Genomic DNA, 22,893 nt, shown 5'->3' on the forward strand with positions numbered 1-22,893 from the left:
GATGTAAAAACCCCAACACACCCCTACAAAACTCAGCTCTAGAGGTCATCCTCATTTCTCTTTCCTCACTGCAGATGACATTTACTACAGAGAGGGTCAGAAGTAATTTCCATGAATGCTCTAAGCTGTAAAGGGATGTACGTTGTCGCCTAGTGTAAAAGCATAGTTGTTTTAGGATTTATTGGCCAGCTATACAGTAAAAAGGGCAGAAGTTTAAAGAAATTAGATTGGATAAGGAAAAAAGATAAAATAGTTACTTCGTGAATGCTATTATTTGGGCACCTACAATTAAGCATAGATAAAGAAGTGCTGAGAAAGAAAAACAGGCAAAAAGATTTTAAATGCTTTTTTCTAAGGGTTCAGAAATAGAGGGAGCAGAACAATGAAATATCTAGTTAAGTTACAGATGTAACAAAAACACAGGCTCTGACCAGAGTCTGAATCAGCTTCATATTTGCAATCAATTTCAGACTAAATGCTGTTGATGGCATCTTGATATTTCATCCACAAACACCTAAACAGTATGTACCAGGGACAGATCTGCACATGTACTTTTAGTGATGTTCGGTTGAAAGTCAGCGGCAAGTAAAAATTGAAATTCCATTTCAAACACAGCAAGAAATCAAAAGCACAGTTAAGGGTGGGGATCAAGATTAAAATCTGCACTCTCCAGTTCTACTGTGAAATTCCCAAAACAAACCACTTCCCAGTCTTTATAAGCTTCTTCCAGCTATTATCCTATGTACTGCAATACTCTCATCATCTCCATGCATCATCTGTTACATTTTAGAGCAAGCTCCACCAGCTACATTGTGAAGCTGACAGACTTTATCCCACCCTCTCTTGGTCCACACCTCTTCACCACTTTGCAAACTTTGGCATGAATCAGACTCAGATAGAGCCATGGGCCTGGGATACAGCATAAAAATATAACCCACCTCTTCCAGCTGCACCAGGAAAGTGACATTGTGTCCTTGCTCAGCTGTCAGTTTGCCATCAGATGTGATTATGCGAAGGCCCTGGGGGGCTTTGCCAGGACATTGCTGTGGTTTTGCTGTGTACCGTTCTCTCACACCATCCGTGCAGTTATTAGAAACAACTTTCCGGTATCTGAAAAGGAAAAGAGAATCTGTGGAAGATACTGACAGGGAGCATAACAGGGTTAACTGGGAACAGGGAGGCATTTTTGTGGTTTCTTTTGAATAAAACAGATTCCCAAATGTATTTGAGCATTTGTCTCAGCCAAGCATTCCTTATGTGCTTAACAAATAGTTAATATTGTTGTTAATGGCAGGTAATATTTTCTTGCATAGCACACCTATACACCACATTAATTAATTCCTAAATTAATAAACTGTCTAAACCATAAAATTATATGATGACCTATGTTATATATTAAATAACACTAAAGTTATAAATAAATTAAATACACATTCAGTATGGAATTGTATTCAATTATTATACTGTTAGGCATAGTTTAACAGCTTTTTTTCCACATGCTTTCCACTTCTCATCAGTTGTGAGGCAACTCTAAAGATGCAACCCCCAAGAGCTACAAAAATAAGGGTTGAATTAGAAAGCAAATTCTGCCTGTCTTTGAGTGTACAAAACACCAAAACACAGCTTGTGTTCCTTTCTTTGCTTTAATCACTTGCATCAGAAATGAAGTTTGAGGGCAGTATCTTAACTTATACTACATCTTCCACTGACTTCCAATAGGGCCAAAGAATAACCAGCAGTCAGGCTAGATGCCCATCTCTTACTTCACATATAAATCAGTTTCATCTCTTTCCTCTAATTTATCTTCCACCATTTCTCCCTCACCTCATCCCACATGATTTTAAGAGGAGTCTTTTCAGAGACTTTAGTGATTTGGCCTTTGCCTTACAGTTTTCCCCCCAAGCTTCTTTAAGGCATCATTTTTCAGAGAAAGTTCTGGACCATCCATGATGGAGATCTGGAGTGCCAGACTGCACCCTAAAAAAATCAGTGAAGAAGACATTCCAAGGGCTTCAGTCATCTTTGAGACACCTATAATAAATGCAATCTGTAGTTGTCATTGGGTTTAAGCTCATATGGGCGCTTTAGCTAAATAAAGTCTGGTGTGCCACTTACCCGGTGCTGTTGAGGTAACTCTGCCCGAGGCTACAGTCTTTCGATAAGGAAGATGGGTTATACCAAAATGCTGGTAAACACTGCCCATTGCTGTGACGTTCATATCCATAATCACTGTTTTAGCATTAAAAGAAAGCGCCACACAAGAAAACAAAAGAACAGACACAGGTATTATTAGCTCATGCTCTCCACTATTGATACAAGTTTTGATTTTCCTCAACCCCTTTACTAGGACTTCTGATGTTTTATTGATAGAGCAGATTCTTCATCCCTCTTTTAGCTTTTTTTTGGGGCAGGGGTAGAGTCACCTTGTAAATGTCCCAGTATAAATAAGCAGAACCAGACCAGGTAGTTTATGAGCTATTGTGTTAAGCGTTCTCCCTCTACAGTCTAACAGTGCTTCTCAGGTTCAGCTCCAGATTCAAACATAAAAGCTAGAGATCTAAGATAAGTTCAATCACTGCTGTCTCAGTCACACCTTAGAAAACTGAGGTGTATAACAGTTGATTGTATTTGGAAAGTATATCACATGAGCTATAGAGGAAAATATACAGCCCTGAGAGAGCTCTCAGCTGAAGGCATTAAGAATGTATTTGGTAATGGAAAAGGAGGCTGCAATCTTCAATTCTACTTTTGTTTGAAGAGGAAATGTTAACAAAAATCAGGTATTAGAAACAATGAGTCAAACTGTAATCTTTTATCCCAATTTGGAATTAGCTATGACTAAATTTGCTTTGGTTCCACTGAACAACAAGTTCAAATTGGTTTTGATTCCAGGTAAACAAAGGATCTATAAAAACTGTTATTGTGGAACAAAGAAAAAACCAAAAAACCTCTTTAATCAGTATTCCATTCACATGTGGGTTTAGTCTCCAGCCATTGAATAATGAGGACTGTTTGGTTGGAACATAATTCTTATTCCTTTTACTAAGCTTTCTCCATAGCCATAACAGAGAAGTTAATGGGATGTCATTTCTGAGAACTGCTACACAGACTGCACCAGCTCCATTCCAATATTCCAGTTGCAATTTGATCCTTGATCTTAAAACGGCACTTCTTTGCAAAGCACTTTTTTTGCTTATTATCTTTAATGTCTTGGTATCAAGTAGCTTGATATTCTAAGAAAAGAGGATTAAGGCAACATTAGATTATGTGATTAAAGGCTTATCTCTGTGTATGTAACAAGACAGAGAGGAAAAACAGGAGGCAGAGAAACCCCAATAACCTGATCAGAACCAGTGGAACCTCTGACCCAGCATCTCCCAGGGCTCTCACAGGACAGCCATCAGCCCATGGCCAGGGTGAGACCTACTAGATCGTCAACAGAAGAGGTTCTCCCTAGATCACTTTGCAGGTCACTGAGTGGGATTCCTGCACACAGCGGTATGGGGCTCATTATGCCATGTCAGGGAAGAGCATCTGGTGTCTCCATGGCTGTTTTCCTGGGTGAGGGGCTATCTCTTCTCTGTGTGCATGTGGCGGTCTAGGTCTCAGCAGCCAGGCTTGGACCATGAGTCACAGGGATCCATGTGCCCACACTGCCAGCAACGGGACTGACTGGAGCATGTGCAGACTGTGCAGGCGAGCACCAAGCCAGATAAGCCAATGAGTAGGATAAAAGACTTGGGAGCTAGGTGTTGCTGTAGTCCTAAGCCTGGGCTGGACACTAGGTCTGTGAATTGGCTATTGGAAAGACCACGAGGTCTGGGGGAAAGGCTAGTGGTGTAAAGCCATATAGGTCTGGACCTGCTTGTGAGACCTGTTATGTATGTGTCTGTCTACGCACGAGGCACCTAGGGATATCCAATTGTCAGCAACTGGGGATACAAGGTGTCCAGGGGCTAGATACTGGACAGACCTGGTTGTCTAAGACCAGGCACTGTGGGATCAATATTGTATGTATGTTTATAGTGCAAACATTTTCCAGAAATGGGATTTGATCTTGATCAACCAGAGAGAGGAACAGGATGACAACAACTGGTGTTCGTGTGAGTGTTATATTTTCCATTTGTGCTGGTTTGTACACCAGACATGTACATATGTGTACAAGTACTGTGCGTGCATGCATACGTGTGCCTATCAGGAACAAACGCTCAAACTTGCTACGGCTTGTGTCAGGGGACATGGAGCTACGGGAGCCTCACCTCTATCAGGCTGCTGGATACAGCATCTCCTAATAGGCAACAGTGCAATTAATCGTATTTGTAGAATAATATTACAAGAAGAATAATGCTTAACATAATGAAGACTTCTTTCAAAAGTCTTTTTCTTTCTGTACCAAGGCATGATAGCTTAAAATAAAAATCTGATGAATCACTATAAGAAAATTTTAAGAGGTCTGGTACTGATATAAGATATGAGAGCAAGGAAAAAAAGGAGAGAACATTTCGCAATATGTTTTTGTTAAAACTTCTTATGCTTGTTATCAAAATCAGAACATTGAAAAGAATTTTTTCACCACTTTTTATTCCTGACCGCAATTTTTCCTTCTGAATCTAGAAAATAAATGTTTTGAGGTAATCTAAAAAAAAGAGAAATTAAAAAGATGACATTAAGCAAAAGCAAATTAAAACTGCATATCATGTGGGAAAACTAGACATCTATTAGACTGCATTACTGTTGCAAAGGAACATTTTAGCAGATGTGGTGCTGGGGATATCTACAACAAGTAATTGAGAACATACCCTAGGAAACAGCAAGGAAGTAGATGACCTAAATGGTCTTTTCCTCAGCTACTTGATTGAATTTTCATCAATCTGTTTACTCAGATGCTAGTGGCTGGATGTAGTTTAATTGCTTTGGAAGCATCAGCCAGTCTATTCTCCCACTGCCATGTGCTTCTCTAATCATCCTTGTTGGAATACGAACACTATAGCTGCAGAATATACTTCATAACAAAGAATAACACCATTCTGATTTGCTTAGAGAAAACAAATATTTACATACAAGTGGGACTCCTGTATTTTTGTAATTCGTTTGTCAACACTCTGTAGCACTGTATTCCTAAGTTATAACGTGTCACTAATTAAAAAGCTGTAACACTGCACACCCACAATGTTCCGTAAATAGTTAGGTGAAAACAAAACAAAACAATACAGTGAAATTTGCCTCAGAGGGGATCAGTACCCACAGTCCAATTTAATGAAGTAGTATTAGTCTGGAATTTCTTACTATACACACGTCTAGACTCATGCCATAATTTTAGTCCTTACTAGTATCTGCACATCTGGACAAGCCAAGCTTGACTTAACTAGGCTTGACTATACTTGGATCGTATTTCTCAAAGACAAGAGAATGAAATCATAGGATTTTCCACAGCAGAAATAGTTCTAAGATAGAAGTTTCACAGTGTTGTTTTCAGGCTTGCAAATTGTCTGGCTCATTAAGGCCCTGCAGAAATGTCATCCCAGTAAATGACATGAATTGCTGTTCCATATCTCTCTACAGATTCATCAGCCGCCCGTTCACCTCCACAGTCTTGGAATCTAATAAATTCCTTGGCTACAGCCTGGTGCACACAGAACACTGATGTTGACAACAAATTGCTGCCTACAATTTGGCACACCAGGCTTTGTAGCAATCAACAAGCATTAGCATGAATTGGATTGCCGTAGCACGAGCCAGTATAGCAAAACCTGGAGACAGGGAAGGCATCAGCTTTAGACTGCAATCAGCTAGCTAAGCCATTGCCTGGTAACTGGGAATTGGAATTTACATATATTGATGATATTTTGTGCCTGCCTGAAAGGAACTCAGATGAAATAGATAATGTACCTCTCAAAAAAGAGTGGAGCATTTATCAGCAGGGTTTGTTTTATCCACATGAAGTAGCCTGTCTTACAGCTCTCACTGATGATGGTTTTACCCTGGCCAATTTTACTGGTTTAAACTGGAATCCAATTTGTCTTAGTCAAGTAGGATTGCAAATCTTTCTCTGTAATTACAGACAGATAAGAATTCATTCCACAACTTCTGTGTCCCTGCCCAAAGCCCATGGTAAATTCCCTTATCTAAGATCATTTGCTGCACAGGTAGTAATAAAAAGAAAAGAAATCCCTTAAGAAAGTTTGCAGTTTGAATGCAGGCCTGACAAACTTAGTATCATGGAAAAACTGTAAACCCCTGTGAAATTATCAAAATCCCACTGTTTTAAGATATAGAAATAAGTCAGATGAGTGAATGCTGTGCTCAGACATTCTAAAAATTGAGATAAGTTAACATGTAACAGGACTTAACACTAACAGCTTCACCTTAAGGTCAACTATGCCAGAACTGAAAATGCTACTTGTGGTTTGGTATGCTGTGCTTTGAAAGTTTCTAGACATTAAATAGGGTGGAATTGAGGTATCTGTGATTATAGTCACCTTTGAAGTGCAGTTTCCAAAAGCCCTTGTGGAAAAAATAGCGGCAGCCACAGGCCTTGAAAAGTCTTATCGCCTTTTTATTCACTTGATACTATTGCCTAATATTGAAGTACTATGCAAGTATAATTTGTGTTAAAGGGTAGCTGTGCTTGCTTCCCCGTTCTATAGGATCTGACATGAGATCTGTCTCAGAGAAGGATGGATTCAGCTGAAGTTTAAATTATGAATCTATGAAAGCATATGATTATAACTGCATCACAGTATGTGGAGTCACGCTATACCAGCTTATGTGAACAGCGAACCTAAAATCCCCAGAATGTTTCCAGTAAATCCATGCCTGGTAGAAATCTAGGCCCCTAAAGATGCAGGGACACTTCATCAACTTAGCATAGTGAGTCTGTATTTTCCACAAGAATTCAAAATTAACTAAAAATTAATTCAAAATTACTACTCCTTTAGCTAATCAAACCCACCTCAGTGATAAAGCAAAGTTAGTTAACCTAAGGATGCAAATGTATGCGTATTTCCAAGCTAGCCCCTGCAACATTGTCTGAACTGGTGAGTGGGACCACACACAGCTGACAGGCTGGTCACACTCAGTACCTGCCTCTGCCTCTGTCAGGATGGTTTCTTATGATGCAGGACTCCGTAGTTTTAGCAGAAGAACCAAACCTAGCAGGCAGGTCTGTCATTTAAGTGCCAGACAATAAAAAAAGAGCAAGCCAGATCCTCGCTGATATCAGTGAAATAAATAGACCTGATTCCCAGTTGCACTAAGGCTCCATTATGCCTCTCCGGCTATCCAAAGTCACCAGTGCCAGCATCAACAGGTTTATACTTCCCACGAAGGTGTGAGATATGGGAATACTGATAGAAGAAGCCCTCAGTATTAATGACAGTGGGTTCAGGGGAAAGACTGACGGCGAGATGCTTAACTCAAAGTTTCTATTAAAGGGCTTGGGAGACAGGTAGCTGAAGGATGAACACCAGCAAAGATTTCCATCTGTGTCTGGGAGGTGTTTCTACTGAAGAGAGATTGCCATAATAATGCTCAGACGGCAGGAAGGAACACAATGTAAGGAAACCGGGGAAATTAATGCTTTAATAACACAGAAGTAACGGTGTCATCCATTTACCCAAATCAATGAAATGAAGAAGGACATCCTCGTTTCCAGGCCGTTGCTAGGGCAGACAGCGCAGGGCTCCGGCACAGCCCCACTGCCCCTATTCCTGAAGCTCTACTGCCCCCTGGCTGTGAGCCTCCGCCCCTGCACGGAGAACAAATCCTGCCGCTTCAGCCCCGGCCACTGCCACTTCTGCTTCCAGCCCATGGTAAGAGATGTCTGCTGTCGGCAGAGTTCGGGTTCCCAAGGCTAGATAAACTACAGTCATTTCTAATGTCACTCAGTTTTGTTGCTGTGTAAAACAATAAACAAATGTGCCCTTTTCTCTCAGAAAGAGCTACCATGGGCTGAATACAGATGTGAAATGAACCTGGAGTTCTATGATATTACCAGCAGAAAAAAACCCCAACAAACCTTATAAAATCTATATGTCTTTTATAACTGGCATTTTTTCCCACTGAACTGATAAAAAAGCACTCACAGGATTAACAGCAATAACTTTCCCCCGCCACCACTTTACTTGACCACAAAGATACTTTTTTTTTTTAACTCCAATCTCTGACAAACTTAGATAATGAAATTTTCTCCATACAAATTCAGTTTTCAGATAGCAAAGAAAGTCCTACTCTGGGGCAGGGATTGTTGTCTTCTTCAATTCTGTATATAAGTGTGAGTCCTGTAACCATTGATGTTAACACAAAAAGCTGCTCAATTCATTTCAAGACTGCAAAATCAAGTCAGCAGCCAGCTAAGAGGCTTCTCCCTGCCTGGGGGATACATGTCCCCTTCAGTCTCCTTCAATTAAAAGCCCTGCCCAGCAAGAAAAGAGAGAAATGGAAAAATCAAAAGCACTGCTGAAATGTTGTTAGTGAGGATGATGAAAGCGTGTCTTCCTTTTTCAGGAAGGACCCCACGGAGGACATCCTTCCACAGCAAGAATTCATTCACCAGTTTTCCTCCAAACGCTACTTTGAATCAACTTCTGCAGGGTGCATCAGCAGCGCAGCCCAGCGCAGAGTTAAACAAGGCAGGCACTGAATGCTACGGCACAAAGCGGCAGCTTTGCCTTTCTTAGCAAAGTGAAACCGGACAGAAATTAAGTAGAGCCAGCAGAACTGCTTTTTTCTTGCCATCTCTTTTCTCCTTCCTTGGTAAACCTCCATCTTCTGTTCCCTGTGGCTTTTCGGCCCTTCTCTGGCAACTGTATGTAAAACTATGCTCCTGACTGTATTAAATAGATAAATAGGTGATTAATATTCCTGGTAAATATTTCTGAACTGAATTCTTAAAGCAATAATTCAGTCTTTTTTCCTCAGAGGTGGTGGGGAAGAAAGCTGAAACCAATAAAGTAAAAATCCATAGCTGAGGACTGTAGGAATAGCAAGAGCTCAGAGAGAATTGGAGGGGATCAGGACAGTCTGCTCTACACCAGCAGTGATATCATCATCAGGAGGAAGGCACTTCTACGTCAGGAAGGCTTTCTACCAGTCAGCTCAGCACAGAGACCTGCAGTATTTCTGAGGGTGTTTTTCTCAGGCTGCTTTTAACAAGGTGACTTTTGCACAGTCCTAGTTTTGCCTCTTCCAACAGATTTGAAGGGTCTTGTTGGGGCATGTGAACTGCAAACGTCTGTCGTACATCCCCAACCATCCAAGCTTTCTCTTAGAGATTCTGTCACAACCCAGCAGACCTTTTGGAGAAAGTCTCCTCAAAGTGAATGCAAAAGAAATAAAAACATGTTTCCCCCATCAAATGTCACTGTGATACTTTTGTCCTGTACCTAGCAACAAAGTTTTGTAGTAGCAAACCAGACAATCCATTTCAATGAAATAAAATCATACTTTTCAGACAGAGAGAAGTTCAGGAAGGAAAGCATATTTTTATCAGAAGTGTTCCATGAGTGTCTGTACCTTACAAGTGTCAATCCCATCAGTTATTTTCTTGAGACTGAGCAGGAGCTTTGTACTGCATGTTCTGCAAGAGGGTCAAAACCTTCAGGGAATTTCCTCCCTATTTGTATCTCTTTTCCAGTTGGCTGTTTTGGGTTGTTTTTTTTTTTTACAAGAGATATGTTAAATGGTTGAAATCCAGGACCTTTGGGCCCCCAAATGAACTACACACAGGACTTGAGGTATCTGCTCCATAACAAAGAACTCACTGGAAGATGGGGAAATCATCAGAAAACCATATTCAGAGAATCAATGCCCAAGTATGCTCATAATTCTTATTGTTTGGTGCAAGTGGATTTACATTTTTGACACATGGAAAAGCCTCCTGTGATTCTGTGTTTTTATATAGAAAAATTGGTATTACTACAATTATGGGAGGGTGAGAAGGGAAATGCTGTAAATTTCCATGGTCCTGGGAGGAACTCCTATAGCAAGAAACAAAATATTTGTGAGATTAACCTCTTCAGGGTGTCTGTTACAGATTCTGGGTTTAATTAATAACATGGCATAGATCTAGCTGAGTAAGGCACAAAGAGGGCTTACTAGCGCTGCCCAAGATGCACCATTTCTCTCTTCTGAGATACTCAGGACTCTCTCTGACTTGGAGAAGACAGGTGATAGAGAGATTTCAATAATGTGGTTCCTGCCTTTTTTGTGCAAATTGCCGTGAGTCTGCAGGAATCTTGAAATTAAACTAGAAGCTGAACGTGTTATCAAGCCATTCATAACTCACCGATAGACTCTTTTCCATAGCATAAAGCTGAGGAGAAAAGGCCTCAGAAGGAGATTAACCCAAATCATGAAGGCAATGTCTGTTGGATGCTATCAAACATGATGGTCCAGATATAACAAAGGACCCAGGAATTCCCTAGATATCTGATTTCCAGAAGCTGAAGGCCGACTTTGCATATGCATATATTTACTTTTACACATATATACGTGTGTGTATGCATGAAGAATTTATTTTTTACACACACTACGTATGTCTTAATTACTACTTTCACAGCATCTGTGGTCATTGCTGAGGTTAGATGTGCTAAATGGACCTTTTATCTTAATGCTGCACAGAGCTCAGATGTGACCTCCAAAACAGTCTGTTCAGCATCAGTTTCGTGGGAGCCTCAGCAGATTACAGATAGCTATTACACCTTTCCTTCTTTTGACATACCTGCACCATCAGGAAGCAACCTATTTGGCCACTTACATGTTTATTAATTTCTACTCTCTGCAAGCTCTGCATTGGTGTGGTAGAAAGGACACTGTTCTTGTGCCCATTGCTCACCAGTCGAAGTCTGCCTCTGTGCACACGCATGGCTCCGAGGTCATAGCCCCAGCATATTTTCCTTGCATGCATTTCTTCTCTGACTTGCGCTTCCTGTAGATCCTTTTTGCTCCCATGATGCAAGCTTCTCCCTGGAAACAAAACCAAAAATACCTTTCTGTGACACCCACCAGGCTATTTTTTTCACTTAGTTTTCCAAGCCTCTGCAATGGGATCTGTGACTCAAAGGAAGAGGATGGCAAGTCAAATGCCATGTCAGTACACTGGTGCTCATTAAAGCTACTGAAGCTTTAACTGAAACTAAAACAGCTTTTCCAATACACACTAAGAAATGATCTGAGGTTGCTTATATATTTGTTCTAAAGCCAATAAGCAATTGATTCGGGCCCATTTCTCACTTATAGATTAGGTTTCAGCAAGTGAAAACACAGCCTGATCCCTCTGCAATCTAAGAAACAGAGCAGGTCTACTTCTTTGGTCTGACCTCTTTAGCAATAGTTTTGTTCAGTAGAAACTAGTAATACATGTATATGTAGATATTTTCTATGGACTATGAGTTCAGGTTTTACAGGGTTTGACTTGTTATGTGGATGCTAAAACTTCCTTGTCTTTTTCCCTTCTATCTTCAGCACCCTGCTAAATATTTCTACCTAGGGAAAAAGGCTCAGCCTTGTAATCTCAATAGAAAGCAAATGAAAAGGCAAGAGTCCACAGCAACCTTCCTAAAAATAGTTCTGCAAGCTCCAAAGCCAATATCCTCAAAGATATGCTGCAAATCCTTGGCATTTTTGCTTATGCAAGCACAAGAAAGTAAAGAACAAATACAGTGGGGTCTTACTTGTTACCTTTTACTGTTCAAATCACTGTAGGAAAGAGAAACTTTCCATGGCTTTGATTTGCCCATGAAACAGAAGGGCCTGAATGGCAACTGGTGTAAAATACTGTGCCTCCTTGAATTTCAAGGAAACTGTACTGATTTGAACATCTAAAGATCTAAGTCATAACCGGTATTTTTAGTGCAGAGTTGTGCCTTGTGTGAGCAGCTACTCTGAGTCAAGCTACTTTCATTTCATATTCATTATTAAATTCTTGCCCAGCAAGAGATATACAGAAAGACAGCCTTTGATGATATAAATGGGTGTTTCGCTTTAGACTTCAGTAGAGCCTGTGGAGTTTATGTAACCACAGGATCTGGGTCATATTTTATTCTAACTTGATATAACACAGGCTGTTGTGTCAAACTTGGCAAAGCTGGGAAGGTGCCCCAAGGCAGGTGCAGGCACTGTGCAGAGCACCTTACCTTACTTAAGCAATGGTTCTGGGAGTGATGCAGCAGCTGCATCCAGGATGCAAGGGACAGGGCACAGGGCCCCAAGGAACTGAGGAATAAAGTGTCTTGACTCCCACAGCAGAATTACCACTGCTGGGAAAGACAGAACAAGGATGAAACCAAGTGAGTAAGAAATGAGGCTAAGAGGGCAAGAATTGGAGAAACAAGTGTGAGAGCAACCAGGAGGACCTTAAGACACTGAGGCTCTGAGGACAGAAAGATGTTGAGGAAGAGAAAGGAGGCAAGGACAGGGGAACTGGATGGGAGATGTAAGAATGAAGGAGTTCAGGCCTCTTTCACTGGCAGAGCTTCTGCTGTTGTTTCATTCTTCAACTCTGGATAAGTCTGAGCTAATTGCCTACATGGACAATCAAACCCAAAAGACAGCTGTCCATCCTTCGGGGATCACAGAGTGCAATCTGTGGCCAACACAACTATGTAATGAAACAGGCTCATCCAGTTAAGAAACAATCTGATACACCAAACTAACAGGAAAAGACATTGGATCATGCTGATCTTTCCCAGCCTCCTTGCTTCTCACCTGGCTATGGAGTTGCCAAGGCCTGTAGTCCTCTTCTGCACACCTCCGATCAAAAATGGACTTGTAGTCTACTTTCACCAGCTGCCACTCCGAGCGGTGGCTGAAATGTCCAAACACTCTACAGAATACAGCAGAAAGAGCATGCAGTAAAAGGTAGAACCAGATGGAGCCTGGTAGTTACAGAAGTATGGTCACCCACAAATTTTCAACAGAGATTAATTGCTTTAGGAGTGCCAGTCCTACAGATTTTCACTTGACTGACATAATCAAAGTGAAATTTAGGCTGCTAAATATCTACAACACTCTTAAAAATTGCATGTAGCCTTTATTCTGTGGAACAAGATCCTCCTACTTGCATCAATCCCCAAATCGACTAAACATGTAAGACTTGACATGGGGTTTGAGACAGTTATACCTATACGAGTTTGGTATCTCAGTTGTAAGTTTTAGGAACCCCTTCCACACAAATTAAAGTCAGAACCTGAACGGAACATCCTACATACATCTCTATTAAGTTGTGTCAGTTTCCAGCCACATGTTCTGTTTATTACTGATCAGTCCATTTTTTACAGACAGCAACTGAATTTTTCTCCTGTTTTTGCAAATCTGATCTCAGGCAAAATGTCACAGTTTCTGGCAGGGTGAATCCAGATTTATGCACCATGCAGAACTCAGCATACCACACTGAAACTAATCATAATTTTTCATGAGTCAGCCTCTTGGCAACATTTTGTCATTCATTTCTGCAAAAGAATGTCTTCATTTTTCCGTGTCTCAGTTAAATAGAAAGTAGCAGCAAAAACACAGTTATAAAAATACCCCACCATTTTTCTTTCAAATATTCATCTGTCAAGAGTAACTCTGCTTTTAATCACCTTCAATTTGAAGAGTCAGGTTTCATGGTGGTAACCTAAGTGATAATGTTTTTGCAGCATGCAAGGAACCATGTTGTCATTCCCTCAATCATATCACAAATAAACATTGATGATTTAGCAAGAGAAGACCGCATACTCCTGGCTTCAGATCGTACTTGGTTTGGTCCCCAACCAGAAATGCTATTGTGTTGTGAACAGCCTTATAAGACATTTATGGTGCAGTTCTCATCAACAGTAGAATGGTGGCATGCTCACTTACGTCATGATGAGAGTCTCCTCTCCAGGTTCCCCTAAAACTCCATCTACAAACAGTGGGAGGGATGTGAAACTGTATTTGCTCCAAGATCTCCCTTCATCAAAACTTAACCTAGTGGAGAAAGCAGAATTAGTGCCTTCTTTCCCTACTCTCCTCCTACTTTACTTGAGGAGACTCTCTAGTCCACTACAGCTGCTATAGAGAAGTGGGAAGCAGCTTCTGTTCTTGGATACTGCATTTTTAGTCCTTTAAATAACTTTTTGGGGAAGCATTATAAGAGCATCGATCAAGGTTGTTTGGCATTTGGCAACCCTTGGCCAATAATTAAGTGATAGAAACTAATAAAGTTACCTTAGAGATTGACGGTTTAAGGGCAAAATGTAGCCTAGGGCGAGGATATTTTAAAAATAAGCAAGTGATTTTGAGCTTCATATTTTTGGGTGCCCAACATAAGACATTTTAAGGAGGTTAGATTGCTGAAGCACAAGAGCTTTGCCTCTTCTGACCAGCAGTCTTCCCTGTAGTGGGTCTAAGTGAAAGCTTGGAACCACTCATAATTTCTTAAGACTTAGGTCTATGTGTTTCAGATGTTGATATGACATTGACTGTAGAGGAAGTGAATTATGCAAAACAGCATAAAACTATATTCTACCTACCACAAAAACTCAAAAGTGCTACCTAGCGAGGACACTTTTGCTTTATTGGCTGAATCTATTCAACAAAATTCTGGTTTGTAAGTGCTGCTTGCCACACAGAAAACGAGTTCATCAACAATTTTGAAAACAAAGAGTAATTTGGTAACTTAATAAGAGACAAAGGCATAATCCAGATACATATTACATACATAAACAACTCAAGAAATCAAGTTGTGGAATTACATTGACAATATCTCAGATCTGGCCAAGCTGAAACTATGTAAATTGGAATTGCCAGGATATCTAAGCTTTATCTGAGTTAATATTTGCCAGTATCTTAACTGATCTTTTCTAGATTGTAGTTACAGAAAACTCTAGATGCAGCCTGTTTACCTCCTGGCATTTGAAAAGAGGGACAGCAGATATTTAGCACAGATGGAATCATTACCAGAGATGTCTGATAGGCAGAGACGTGTGTTTCATCGCAACCAGTACTCCACCTTGATCCAGGTACAGAACACTGTGCTCTTCCTCAAAGATCTGGAAAACAAAGCACATATATTTAAACCTATTTTCCTTAGTATCAAGAAAATGTCATCATTCTTTGAGTACAATCATGACAGAGGACTGATATACACTGAGGAAGTTACAGAGTAGAGGAAGACATTCTGTATAGAGACAGTTCCTGGGTTTCGTTTTTTATTGTTTGGGTTTGGTTTCATTTTGTTGTTGTTGTTGTTCTGGGGGTTTTTTTGGTGTTTTTTGTTAATTTTTTTGTTTGTTTTTCCAGGTCCTTGTAAAATGCATTCTGCCTCTGCTTGACAGAAAGTTAGAAACATGAATTTTTGCCAGGATCAGCAATTTCCCCCTTTTAATGACTTGGTTTTTTTTAAAGAAGAACTTCATGCGTTTGCACCTATCTGGCCCTGTCTCACAGAATTGACGTAGGTGGAAAGATGTGAGCTGGTCAAACACTGTAAAATATTTAGATTCTTTGAATATCAAGTATTTAAAGATACTTTATTTTCCTTTGTCTTCTTTTGTATTGGCTTTCTGCAAACATCTGCTCTCCAGTTTATATAGCAGCATTTGTCAGTCTGGGAAAGTCACTCTTTCTCTCCATGACTTGATATGCCATGCAGAAAACAGGGTAATAGAACTTCCAGTCCTGAAGATAAACACATTAAAGGGTAGCAATGCTTTGTTAACAGGTGGGATTCCACTAAATATTAGGAACTGGATTTAACTTCCTCATCCAGTTTCTTTTCACAATTAATGGAGAAAGAGGTAGCTTCAGAAAGAAGATGAGCTAAATTATGTCTTTTTCTCCATTAGCTTAAGAGCAAGGCAAAATAATCTGTTTATATGGACACTGAACTTTGGACAACCCAACTTCGGTGAAATGACTCCCACAGGGAGTGACGGAAAGTAGACCAGTACGACTGCTGATTCTTGGGGAAGTATTATCATGGAAGGAGAGAAAAATGGTTTGATTGGTACAAAGGATGTACAGTAGTAAAATAAAATGCATTCTCTCCCTTTAGGATTCATATTTTAATGTGTTTTCTTTGCTACAGGTTTAAATTGAAGTTAAATTATGAGTAGAATTATAAACATAATTTTCTGTTATATGAAGTATAACAACTTATTCAATCTTTTTCTTTGAGCATCTCTCTACCTCTCAGAAGGGAAGTTTACCCTTTTGTAAAGACCTGCAAAAAGCTACTTTGAACCAAAAGAAACAAAAATTGACAGTTTGAATCTACATTTATGATATTTTCCTAGATTACTATTTAAAACTGTGATTCTGTGTCATTTACCTGTCTCCAAGTGTTCCCAGCATCAGAAGAAACAAACATGCTGATGTCATTGTCTGATAGTTCAGTGCCTATATTACCTGTAAGATAAGCATTGATTAGTGATGCAACACTCTAAGAAACAGTAGAATTAGCAAATCAGAGGAGTTTTTATTTAACTTTTGCAATTATAGAACTTCTAGTTTTGGTAAGAGAAAGAGCAGGAAGGGAAAGACTTTCAGTTTGAAGAAAATATATATAAAAGAATCAATCCATACAGCTCTACACACCTATATATGCAAATCAAATGCCCTGATTTGAATCTTATGTTTATGACAGTAGAGGACTAGAAGTGGTCTCCTTGGTCTTGAAGGCCAGTTTCCTTAAAAAAACATGTCAAGTTGAAATAAGGACTAGCCTGCCCTACTTCCCAATACTGGTGGTGTGACACCCCACAAGACACAACACCCTCCAGACCCATCATAAACTCAAGATTCTGTCAGTGTTTGCACATCATACACAGGCAATCTTTAAATGTTTCGTACCTGAAGCTACAATAATACTGGGGGCAGTGTCTCGACTGGCGATGTTTCCTGAGGTATAGGGATTCTCTGAGACCTTCAGGTGAAGATGAAGGGAGCAATAGGGCTATGGAGAAAGGGAAAATAAAAGTAAAAAGTAGACACAACATGAAATGCATGCTTCTCTTTCTACAGGCTTAGAAATACATAGTGCCTTTCTGTACTACTTCCTAATCGTTGCATTCAGGCACCCCTTGAGAGACATGGCCACTGTCCTGGTTTGGTTGCGAGAGCTTTGTTATCATTTCCTGATGCAACATGTTCCCGCTGGGAAACTGATTCACTAAGCTGAAACCCACTCGCAAGGACAAGATCTTTGAGGCTATACCCACAAAGGAGGCAACCAGGTTTGCAAGGGCAGGTAACGGTCTGCCTGGCTCCCCTGGCTCCTAGCTTTCTGGAGAAGCAAGCAAGGCAGGAGTTATGATGAAGTGACTCTCAGAGCAGCAGTGCCCAAGCTCTCTCTGCAACAAGAAGCAATTTAACCCTATCAGTGTGATGCTGAGTCATCACCAATTAGCCATGAGAAACAACTTAATTCAGACAGTGTCATACCATTTCTTGACACATGACTCTGTTCTGCACTGCACTAGGAAGAAATACCAGGACTGGAAAGTGTCAGTTTAAAAGTTGTTTAAAACAATGCTTCATCACCCCCTCTGGATGTGGCCTTTGAGATTTCAATACAAATACATCCATAGAAACCTCACCTATTTGTTATTGATTTTGTATGTCAGGTACTGGGATATGACAGGAATGGTACAGAATAAATCAGCTAAGCAACAAGGTAAGACAGACAGGCAGATTTCCAAAGTTGCCATTACAATTCCTTTCAAATCCGTAGTGTGATAATTTCTGAAAATATTTTTATAATTTTGCTTTCTCTTGGGTTTTATTTTCAGTACTTTTTTCTTCCAAACCTCATGAAGAACCCTTCATGAAGCATTCTAAGGGAAGGGAAGTGGAAAAATACTGGCAAGAAAACCTGAAGCAAACTAACCCAGCTGAGGGGGACATCACACAGGAACACAAACATAGCAAAGCCCAAGCTTTAGCTTGCACAGCTCTGCAAGGTGAGCAGAAGAGGTTATGCAGAAAGACCTTCAGGCTCTAAGGAGGCAGGTCTTTCTGTCTAATATCAGCTGCCTAAAGGCTAGACCTGCAGCCCCAGTAGTTTTGTAGGCTTTATTTGCAGGACACCTAGCCCCATAAGTCACTGGAGCAAGACGACTTATTTATGCCTTCTCAAAGTAGGTGTCTATGACACTGAAAGGAAAATCCCCCTGTGGAGAACAGCAGGGGTGCTTTTTGGCAAAGGCAAATGAGGGTGGTGAGGAGGGATGGAAACTGTCACTTACGTGAGACAGGAAAAGCGGGCATGAGTTGTGCAGAAGGGAACACAACCTGCCAAGTGGAATGTACTGAGCAGCCTAACGCTAACTGACAGCCTTGTGAGGGCAGCCGCTGGAGCAGCCTGGGGGCGCAGAGAGGGAGTGGAAACCAAATCGAGCTGACATGCATGCAGGAAGTGGAAGAGCATTGCAAGAGCATGAATTCTTTCCTTTTACATTTTTATACGTTGTGAAAAGACTAAATACAGAACATATTTTTTAAACATACTCCAAGCCCACTTTAGCATTTTCAAGACAGTAGCTAATGGCAGCAGCTCAGCCAATTCCCCACTCTGACAGAGATTAGCCCTCATTAGACTCAAATCTATGTGCTACCAGAGGTTTTCATTTCAAATTGTCTCATTTCAAAGATATAGTATGCAGAAATGGAATATATATCTGAAATATCAAAAGCCAGGTCACCTGTCTAAACAGAGCAATGGGATTTCTCGTGGCCTAACTTCTTATCGGTTGGAGTGCAGTAGTGCTTCTAGTCTCTAGTGACAATTGGGTATAGTGTAAAACACAGCGTCTCCACTCTAGCCAGACATCTAAAGTTACTTCCCATGGCCATCTCACATCCTTACTGTGGCAGCATTCTCTTCTCCATCCCTGGCGTACACCTTCTCCATCTATATCCATATATAGTTCACCTACAGATATTTATCCAGACCGGTTTGTGTTCCATCACATTGTTGGTCCCTTTGTGTTCTTCCTCTAGCTCCCACAGCTTAACTAACATACAGACATCTCAGCTTTGTTTTTTTTGAATTTGCATCAATTGTCTCTATCCTTTTTTTTTTGTTACTAACAGGCTAATGAAATCATCATCATCATCAGAATCATCCCTGTCATTGCCTAGCATCCAGGTGTGCTAGCTGCTGCACAGTCACTAAGGGAAAGACCACCACTGCCATGATGCATTTACAGCCTGGATAGAAAAGAAAGTATGAGCGACATAGCCCATTGCTCTGCTCACTGCCATAGTTCTTAGAGTCATACTGGAGTTTATTACTTGCTTCCTAATATTTTCAAGCCAGCCCTTTTATGCTCCCCTCTCAGGAAGTTCATCAGTCCTTAGTAAAATGTCTAATAAATATCAACAAACCCACCTCTTGACTGTTCTGCAAAGCCCACTTGAACTGTCCCCAACAGCATGACACACACAAAACAGCTATTAGTGACTGGCCCTGATCAGGAGTGGGGCAAAGTATTACAAGGGTGATGCTAGACACCATTCACAAACTGGGGGGGAGTCAACAGGATTGGCTCACCTGTAATAGCAAGGAGCAATGAAGAAAGACAGACACTTGTCATCTAGAGATAATAAAAATCACTTAGAAGCTTAAATTGTTCTGTAGCAGATGGCATGAATGCCCCACCACCACTACCACCCTTACAAGAAATGAGTCTCTGTCCTGAAATCCTCATAATCCATACAGACAAGACAAACAAAATGTGGGAGGGAATAAACATATGTCTGGGGAAGGGAGGCACAGAGAAAATGAATGACTTGCCCAAGATCACATAGGAAATTTGAGATAGGTCTAAAAATTGAATCAAGAGTCTCCTGAGATTCAGCTCTGTGTTTTTTACCACAAGACTATCCTTGAAACCTAATTGATTAATTCTTCTAGACAGATGCCCATAACTTGCAAGGTAGAATTACTCCTCAGTTAACTACTTCACAGCACAAAATAAGTATCAGGCAAAACCAGCATCTTTGGGATATAATACTTTGGCAGCTATTTTATGAAGATTAAGCATATTCAGCTTAGAAAAAAAAGTGGTATAAACAAGAAAAATAAAACTTTGGGATAGATGATATTTCATTGCTTTCCTCTATCATCGTTATTCAGAGCCATCTCACAAAAATGCAAAGAAATTCTTTGAGTTGCTTTGAAAAAAACACCTCAAGCGTATTGTCAGTAGGGGGATGGTTCCATCTGGCTCACTTGTATTTCAACCAGATTTGCTCCTAACCTCCTTAGCTGCCAGCTTAGCTGCTATGTACTTATTTCTGCATTAACTCTCCCTTACTTTAGGTTTACAGACCAGATGCACAGAGGACTCACAGCATTGCACTCACAGGCTGGGGACCTTTTTGTCACTCTGGGAAAGGGCAGATCCCATTCTGCCAACAAGCTGGAACATACATCATTGCTGTGTCCCGAGCTATTGCTAGAGACAATTACGCTGAAAACCAGCAATGTGAAAGCATCAGTATCTGCCATGGAGGAAGGATGGGAGCTCAGCTAGGTATACAGTGGACTATTAAGAATTCCCTTAGCTATGCCATAAGGAAAAGCAGAATCATGCCAGGAGATGTAATGTGTAGAAGGAAAAGGAGCAACCGCTGTAAGGAGGTAAAACTTATGATGATGCAGGGGTTAACAGTGTAGCTAAAGAGGTGAGTGGAGTTTGTGAACTGTTTAAATACTACAGCTATGTCACATTGACAAGGAACAGAATTACCTCAGATCAAGTGACAACCACTTTTCTCCATGTTTTCCCTCAACCCTTATGGTTCCCTGACTTATTGCCAAGCATGTACATTTCCAGTGGTTTTGCGTCAAAGATTTCCCTACCACTCCCAAATTCTGTGGTCTCTTCTCTATCATTTCTTGAATTCTTCCATTCCATATTCTGCTTTAATCTTCCCCCACCATTAAGTGTGAAGCTCAAATCAGTTTCTAAATAGCTTGGCTCTCTTTTGCAGGATTGTCACTTCACTTTGTATATTTTCTGTACCATTACTCCCTTTCTTTTGCAGGCAAACTGATTACTCCTGTAAAAGACCTAACAAGTATGTTTGGTTCAGATTTCACCTATGTGCTTTCTCGCAAATTTGCAAGGTGACCACCTGAGACCCTGTATGCTCAGCTGACGATCCCTGCTCTACTACCACTCCACTAGCTTGTGACAACCTATGCAGGAAGGAGTCCTCAGGCAGGCTCAGACAGTGAAAGAGGCCTCTTGCCTGTTTTAGCTGATGTTAAGGGAAAAGGAAAACCAAACATGGCTGTAGATTCCTCTGGCCTTCTCACAGGGAAGGGCTGGCTAAGTTCCTTCCCTTCTCCTAGAAGTGCAAAGACTGAGATACATGGTTCAAGTCACTGAGGATCTGTCCCTTGCCACCCTGAAATCATGGACCCATTTCTCCAGATGCCCACAGATCTGAGATGCTTAACCCAGCCAGAGTCACAGAGCATTTAAGAAGTGGTTGCTTTCCAGTGCAAACAGGATAACAAGCCTACATTAAGGCTGCACAGGTGGAAGCATTCTCAGAGCAAGTACATGGCTGCATAGAAAGCAAAATAAAAATCAACCAGTGTTTAAACAGTTGTTTGTGCATAGTGGAGCTACAAGGATGTAAACACAATCCACAGAAGACCAAGAGCTTCTTTGGGTGAGGTCTGACTATACCCCTACAAGTGCCTACACTTCTGCCCCTGCTCATGACCCCTTGCCTGACTTGTTCAAGTTTACCATCTTCAAGGGAATTTCAGCTTGTCCAGGAATATCTGGTCTAATTTTAACTGAAATGAATTGTGTTCTCAGGTGCCCATGACTATAGTAGCAGTTACAGTACGGATGGGAAGGCTTAAAGCAGCCATAATCCCTTCTCTCCCTAAAAACCATCCAGTCCTGCTTTATACACAGTCATACAACGACTTCCACTGGACTGTGGATAACTCCAGTAGCAGCGTACACTTGTATACAAAATACACAGTTCCTGCAAACATCTTTTCCATAAGGTCTCCACAGAGCAGTACCTCTGATTCATTTATAGCACAACAGCAAGTCAGATCTCTCTTGATCAGTGCACAGCAATGCCAAGAAAGACCTTTTCTCAGAACTCAAACTTCAAATTTATGCAAAAAGAATAAAGTTTACTTCGAGTGTTTACTTGCCTGCATGTTTTTTATTTCTTCTGCCTTGTTCACTCCCTAAAATATTACACTATCATATAATAAAAATCTTGGGTTTCTGATAAAATTGGTCATAAGGTTTTTACCAAATATGTTCACTTGATTTAAAATTAGATTACAATCCATTTGAAACACAAAGGCTTCTACACATGGTCCCTTCCAAAAAGTTAAACTGTTTTATGTCTGCAAAGTTTTCTGAATGTCATCTTTTAGGTTTTCATCTCATAAAAAGATTTAATTTTAAAATACACTTAGTTACAATTTTTAAAAAGAAGAAAATAAATACAAACAAATGCTCTAAAGTAACTCTTCTGTTTCACCCCCAGTTCTCCCTATTTATTTTTTTCCAAACTGGACAGAAAATGAAAGGCTTGCATTTTGGCTCAACCAAAAAAAAACCCAAACCATTTATTTGAACAGCTTCAGATACCAACTTATTTATTCTTTGCTTTTGCAGTAATGCATGGGGTTAAGAGATTAGTGCAGCATTCAGCTACTTAGCACAAAATACAACAATGATTCAGATTCTAACAAACTTAAAACCTCAAAATGAAAAATTACAATTATTATATTTTTTTTAATGATGGAAAATAACATGCAGGTACAGGACAGCAGAAGGAAGAGCAGATTAAATAGTGCCCCTGATTCTGCCTGGAACCATGTTAGAATTTGTGTGATATAAAAGTTATTGAGAATGCCAAAGGGTGGGGTTCTAAGTATTA

At 40.4% G+C, this 22,893-nt stretch overlaps 1 protein-coding gene across 4 annotated transcripts in view; it reads right to left on the reverse strand.

Moving 5' to 3' along the window:
* The window catches only part of SORCS1 (sortilin related VPS10 domain containing receptor 1), a 304,525-nt gene that overhangs the window by 42,995 nt on the left and 238,637 nt on the right, over positions 1-22,893 (reverse strand). For all 4 annotated transcript variants that reach the window (XM_055793142.1, XM_055793134.1, XM_055793127.1 and 1 more), the window contains exons 11-18: positions 16,813-16,915; positions 16,292-16,368; positions 14,920-15,011; positions 13,840-13,947; positions 12,706-12,823; positions 10,835-10,965; positions 2,116-2,229; positions 939-1,110 (exon numbers count right to left, since the gene is read on the reverse strand). In XM_055793142.1, coding sequence (XP_055649117.1) covers positions 939-1,110; positions 2,116-2,229; positions 10,835-10,965; positions 12,706-12,823; positions 13,840-13,947; positions 14,920-15,011; positions 16,292-16,368; positions 16,813-16,915 — 915 coding nt within the window. The remainder of the gene's footprint in view (positions 1-938; positions 1,111-2,115; positions 2,230-10,834; positions 10,966-12,705; positions 12,824-13,839; positions 13,948-14,919; positions 15,012-16,291; positions 16,369-16,812; positions 16,916-22,893) is intronic.

This window comes from Falco peregrinus, chromosome 1 (assembly GCF_023634155.1).
Source record: "Falco peregrinus isolate bFalPer1 chromosome 1, bFalPer1.pri, whole genome shotgun sequence".
In the NCBI taxonomy this organism is placed as follows: Eukaryota; Metazoa; Chordata; class Aves; order Falconiformes; family Falconidae; genus Falco; species Falco peregrinus.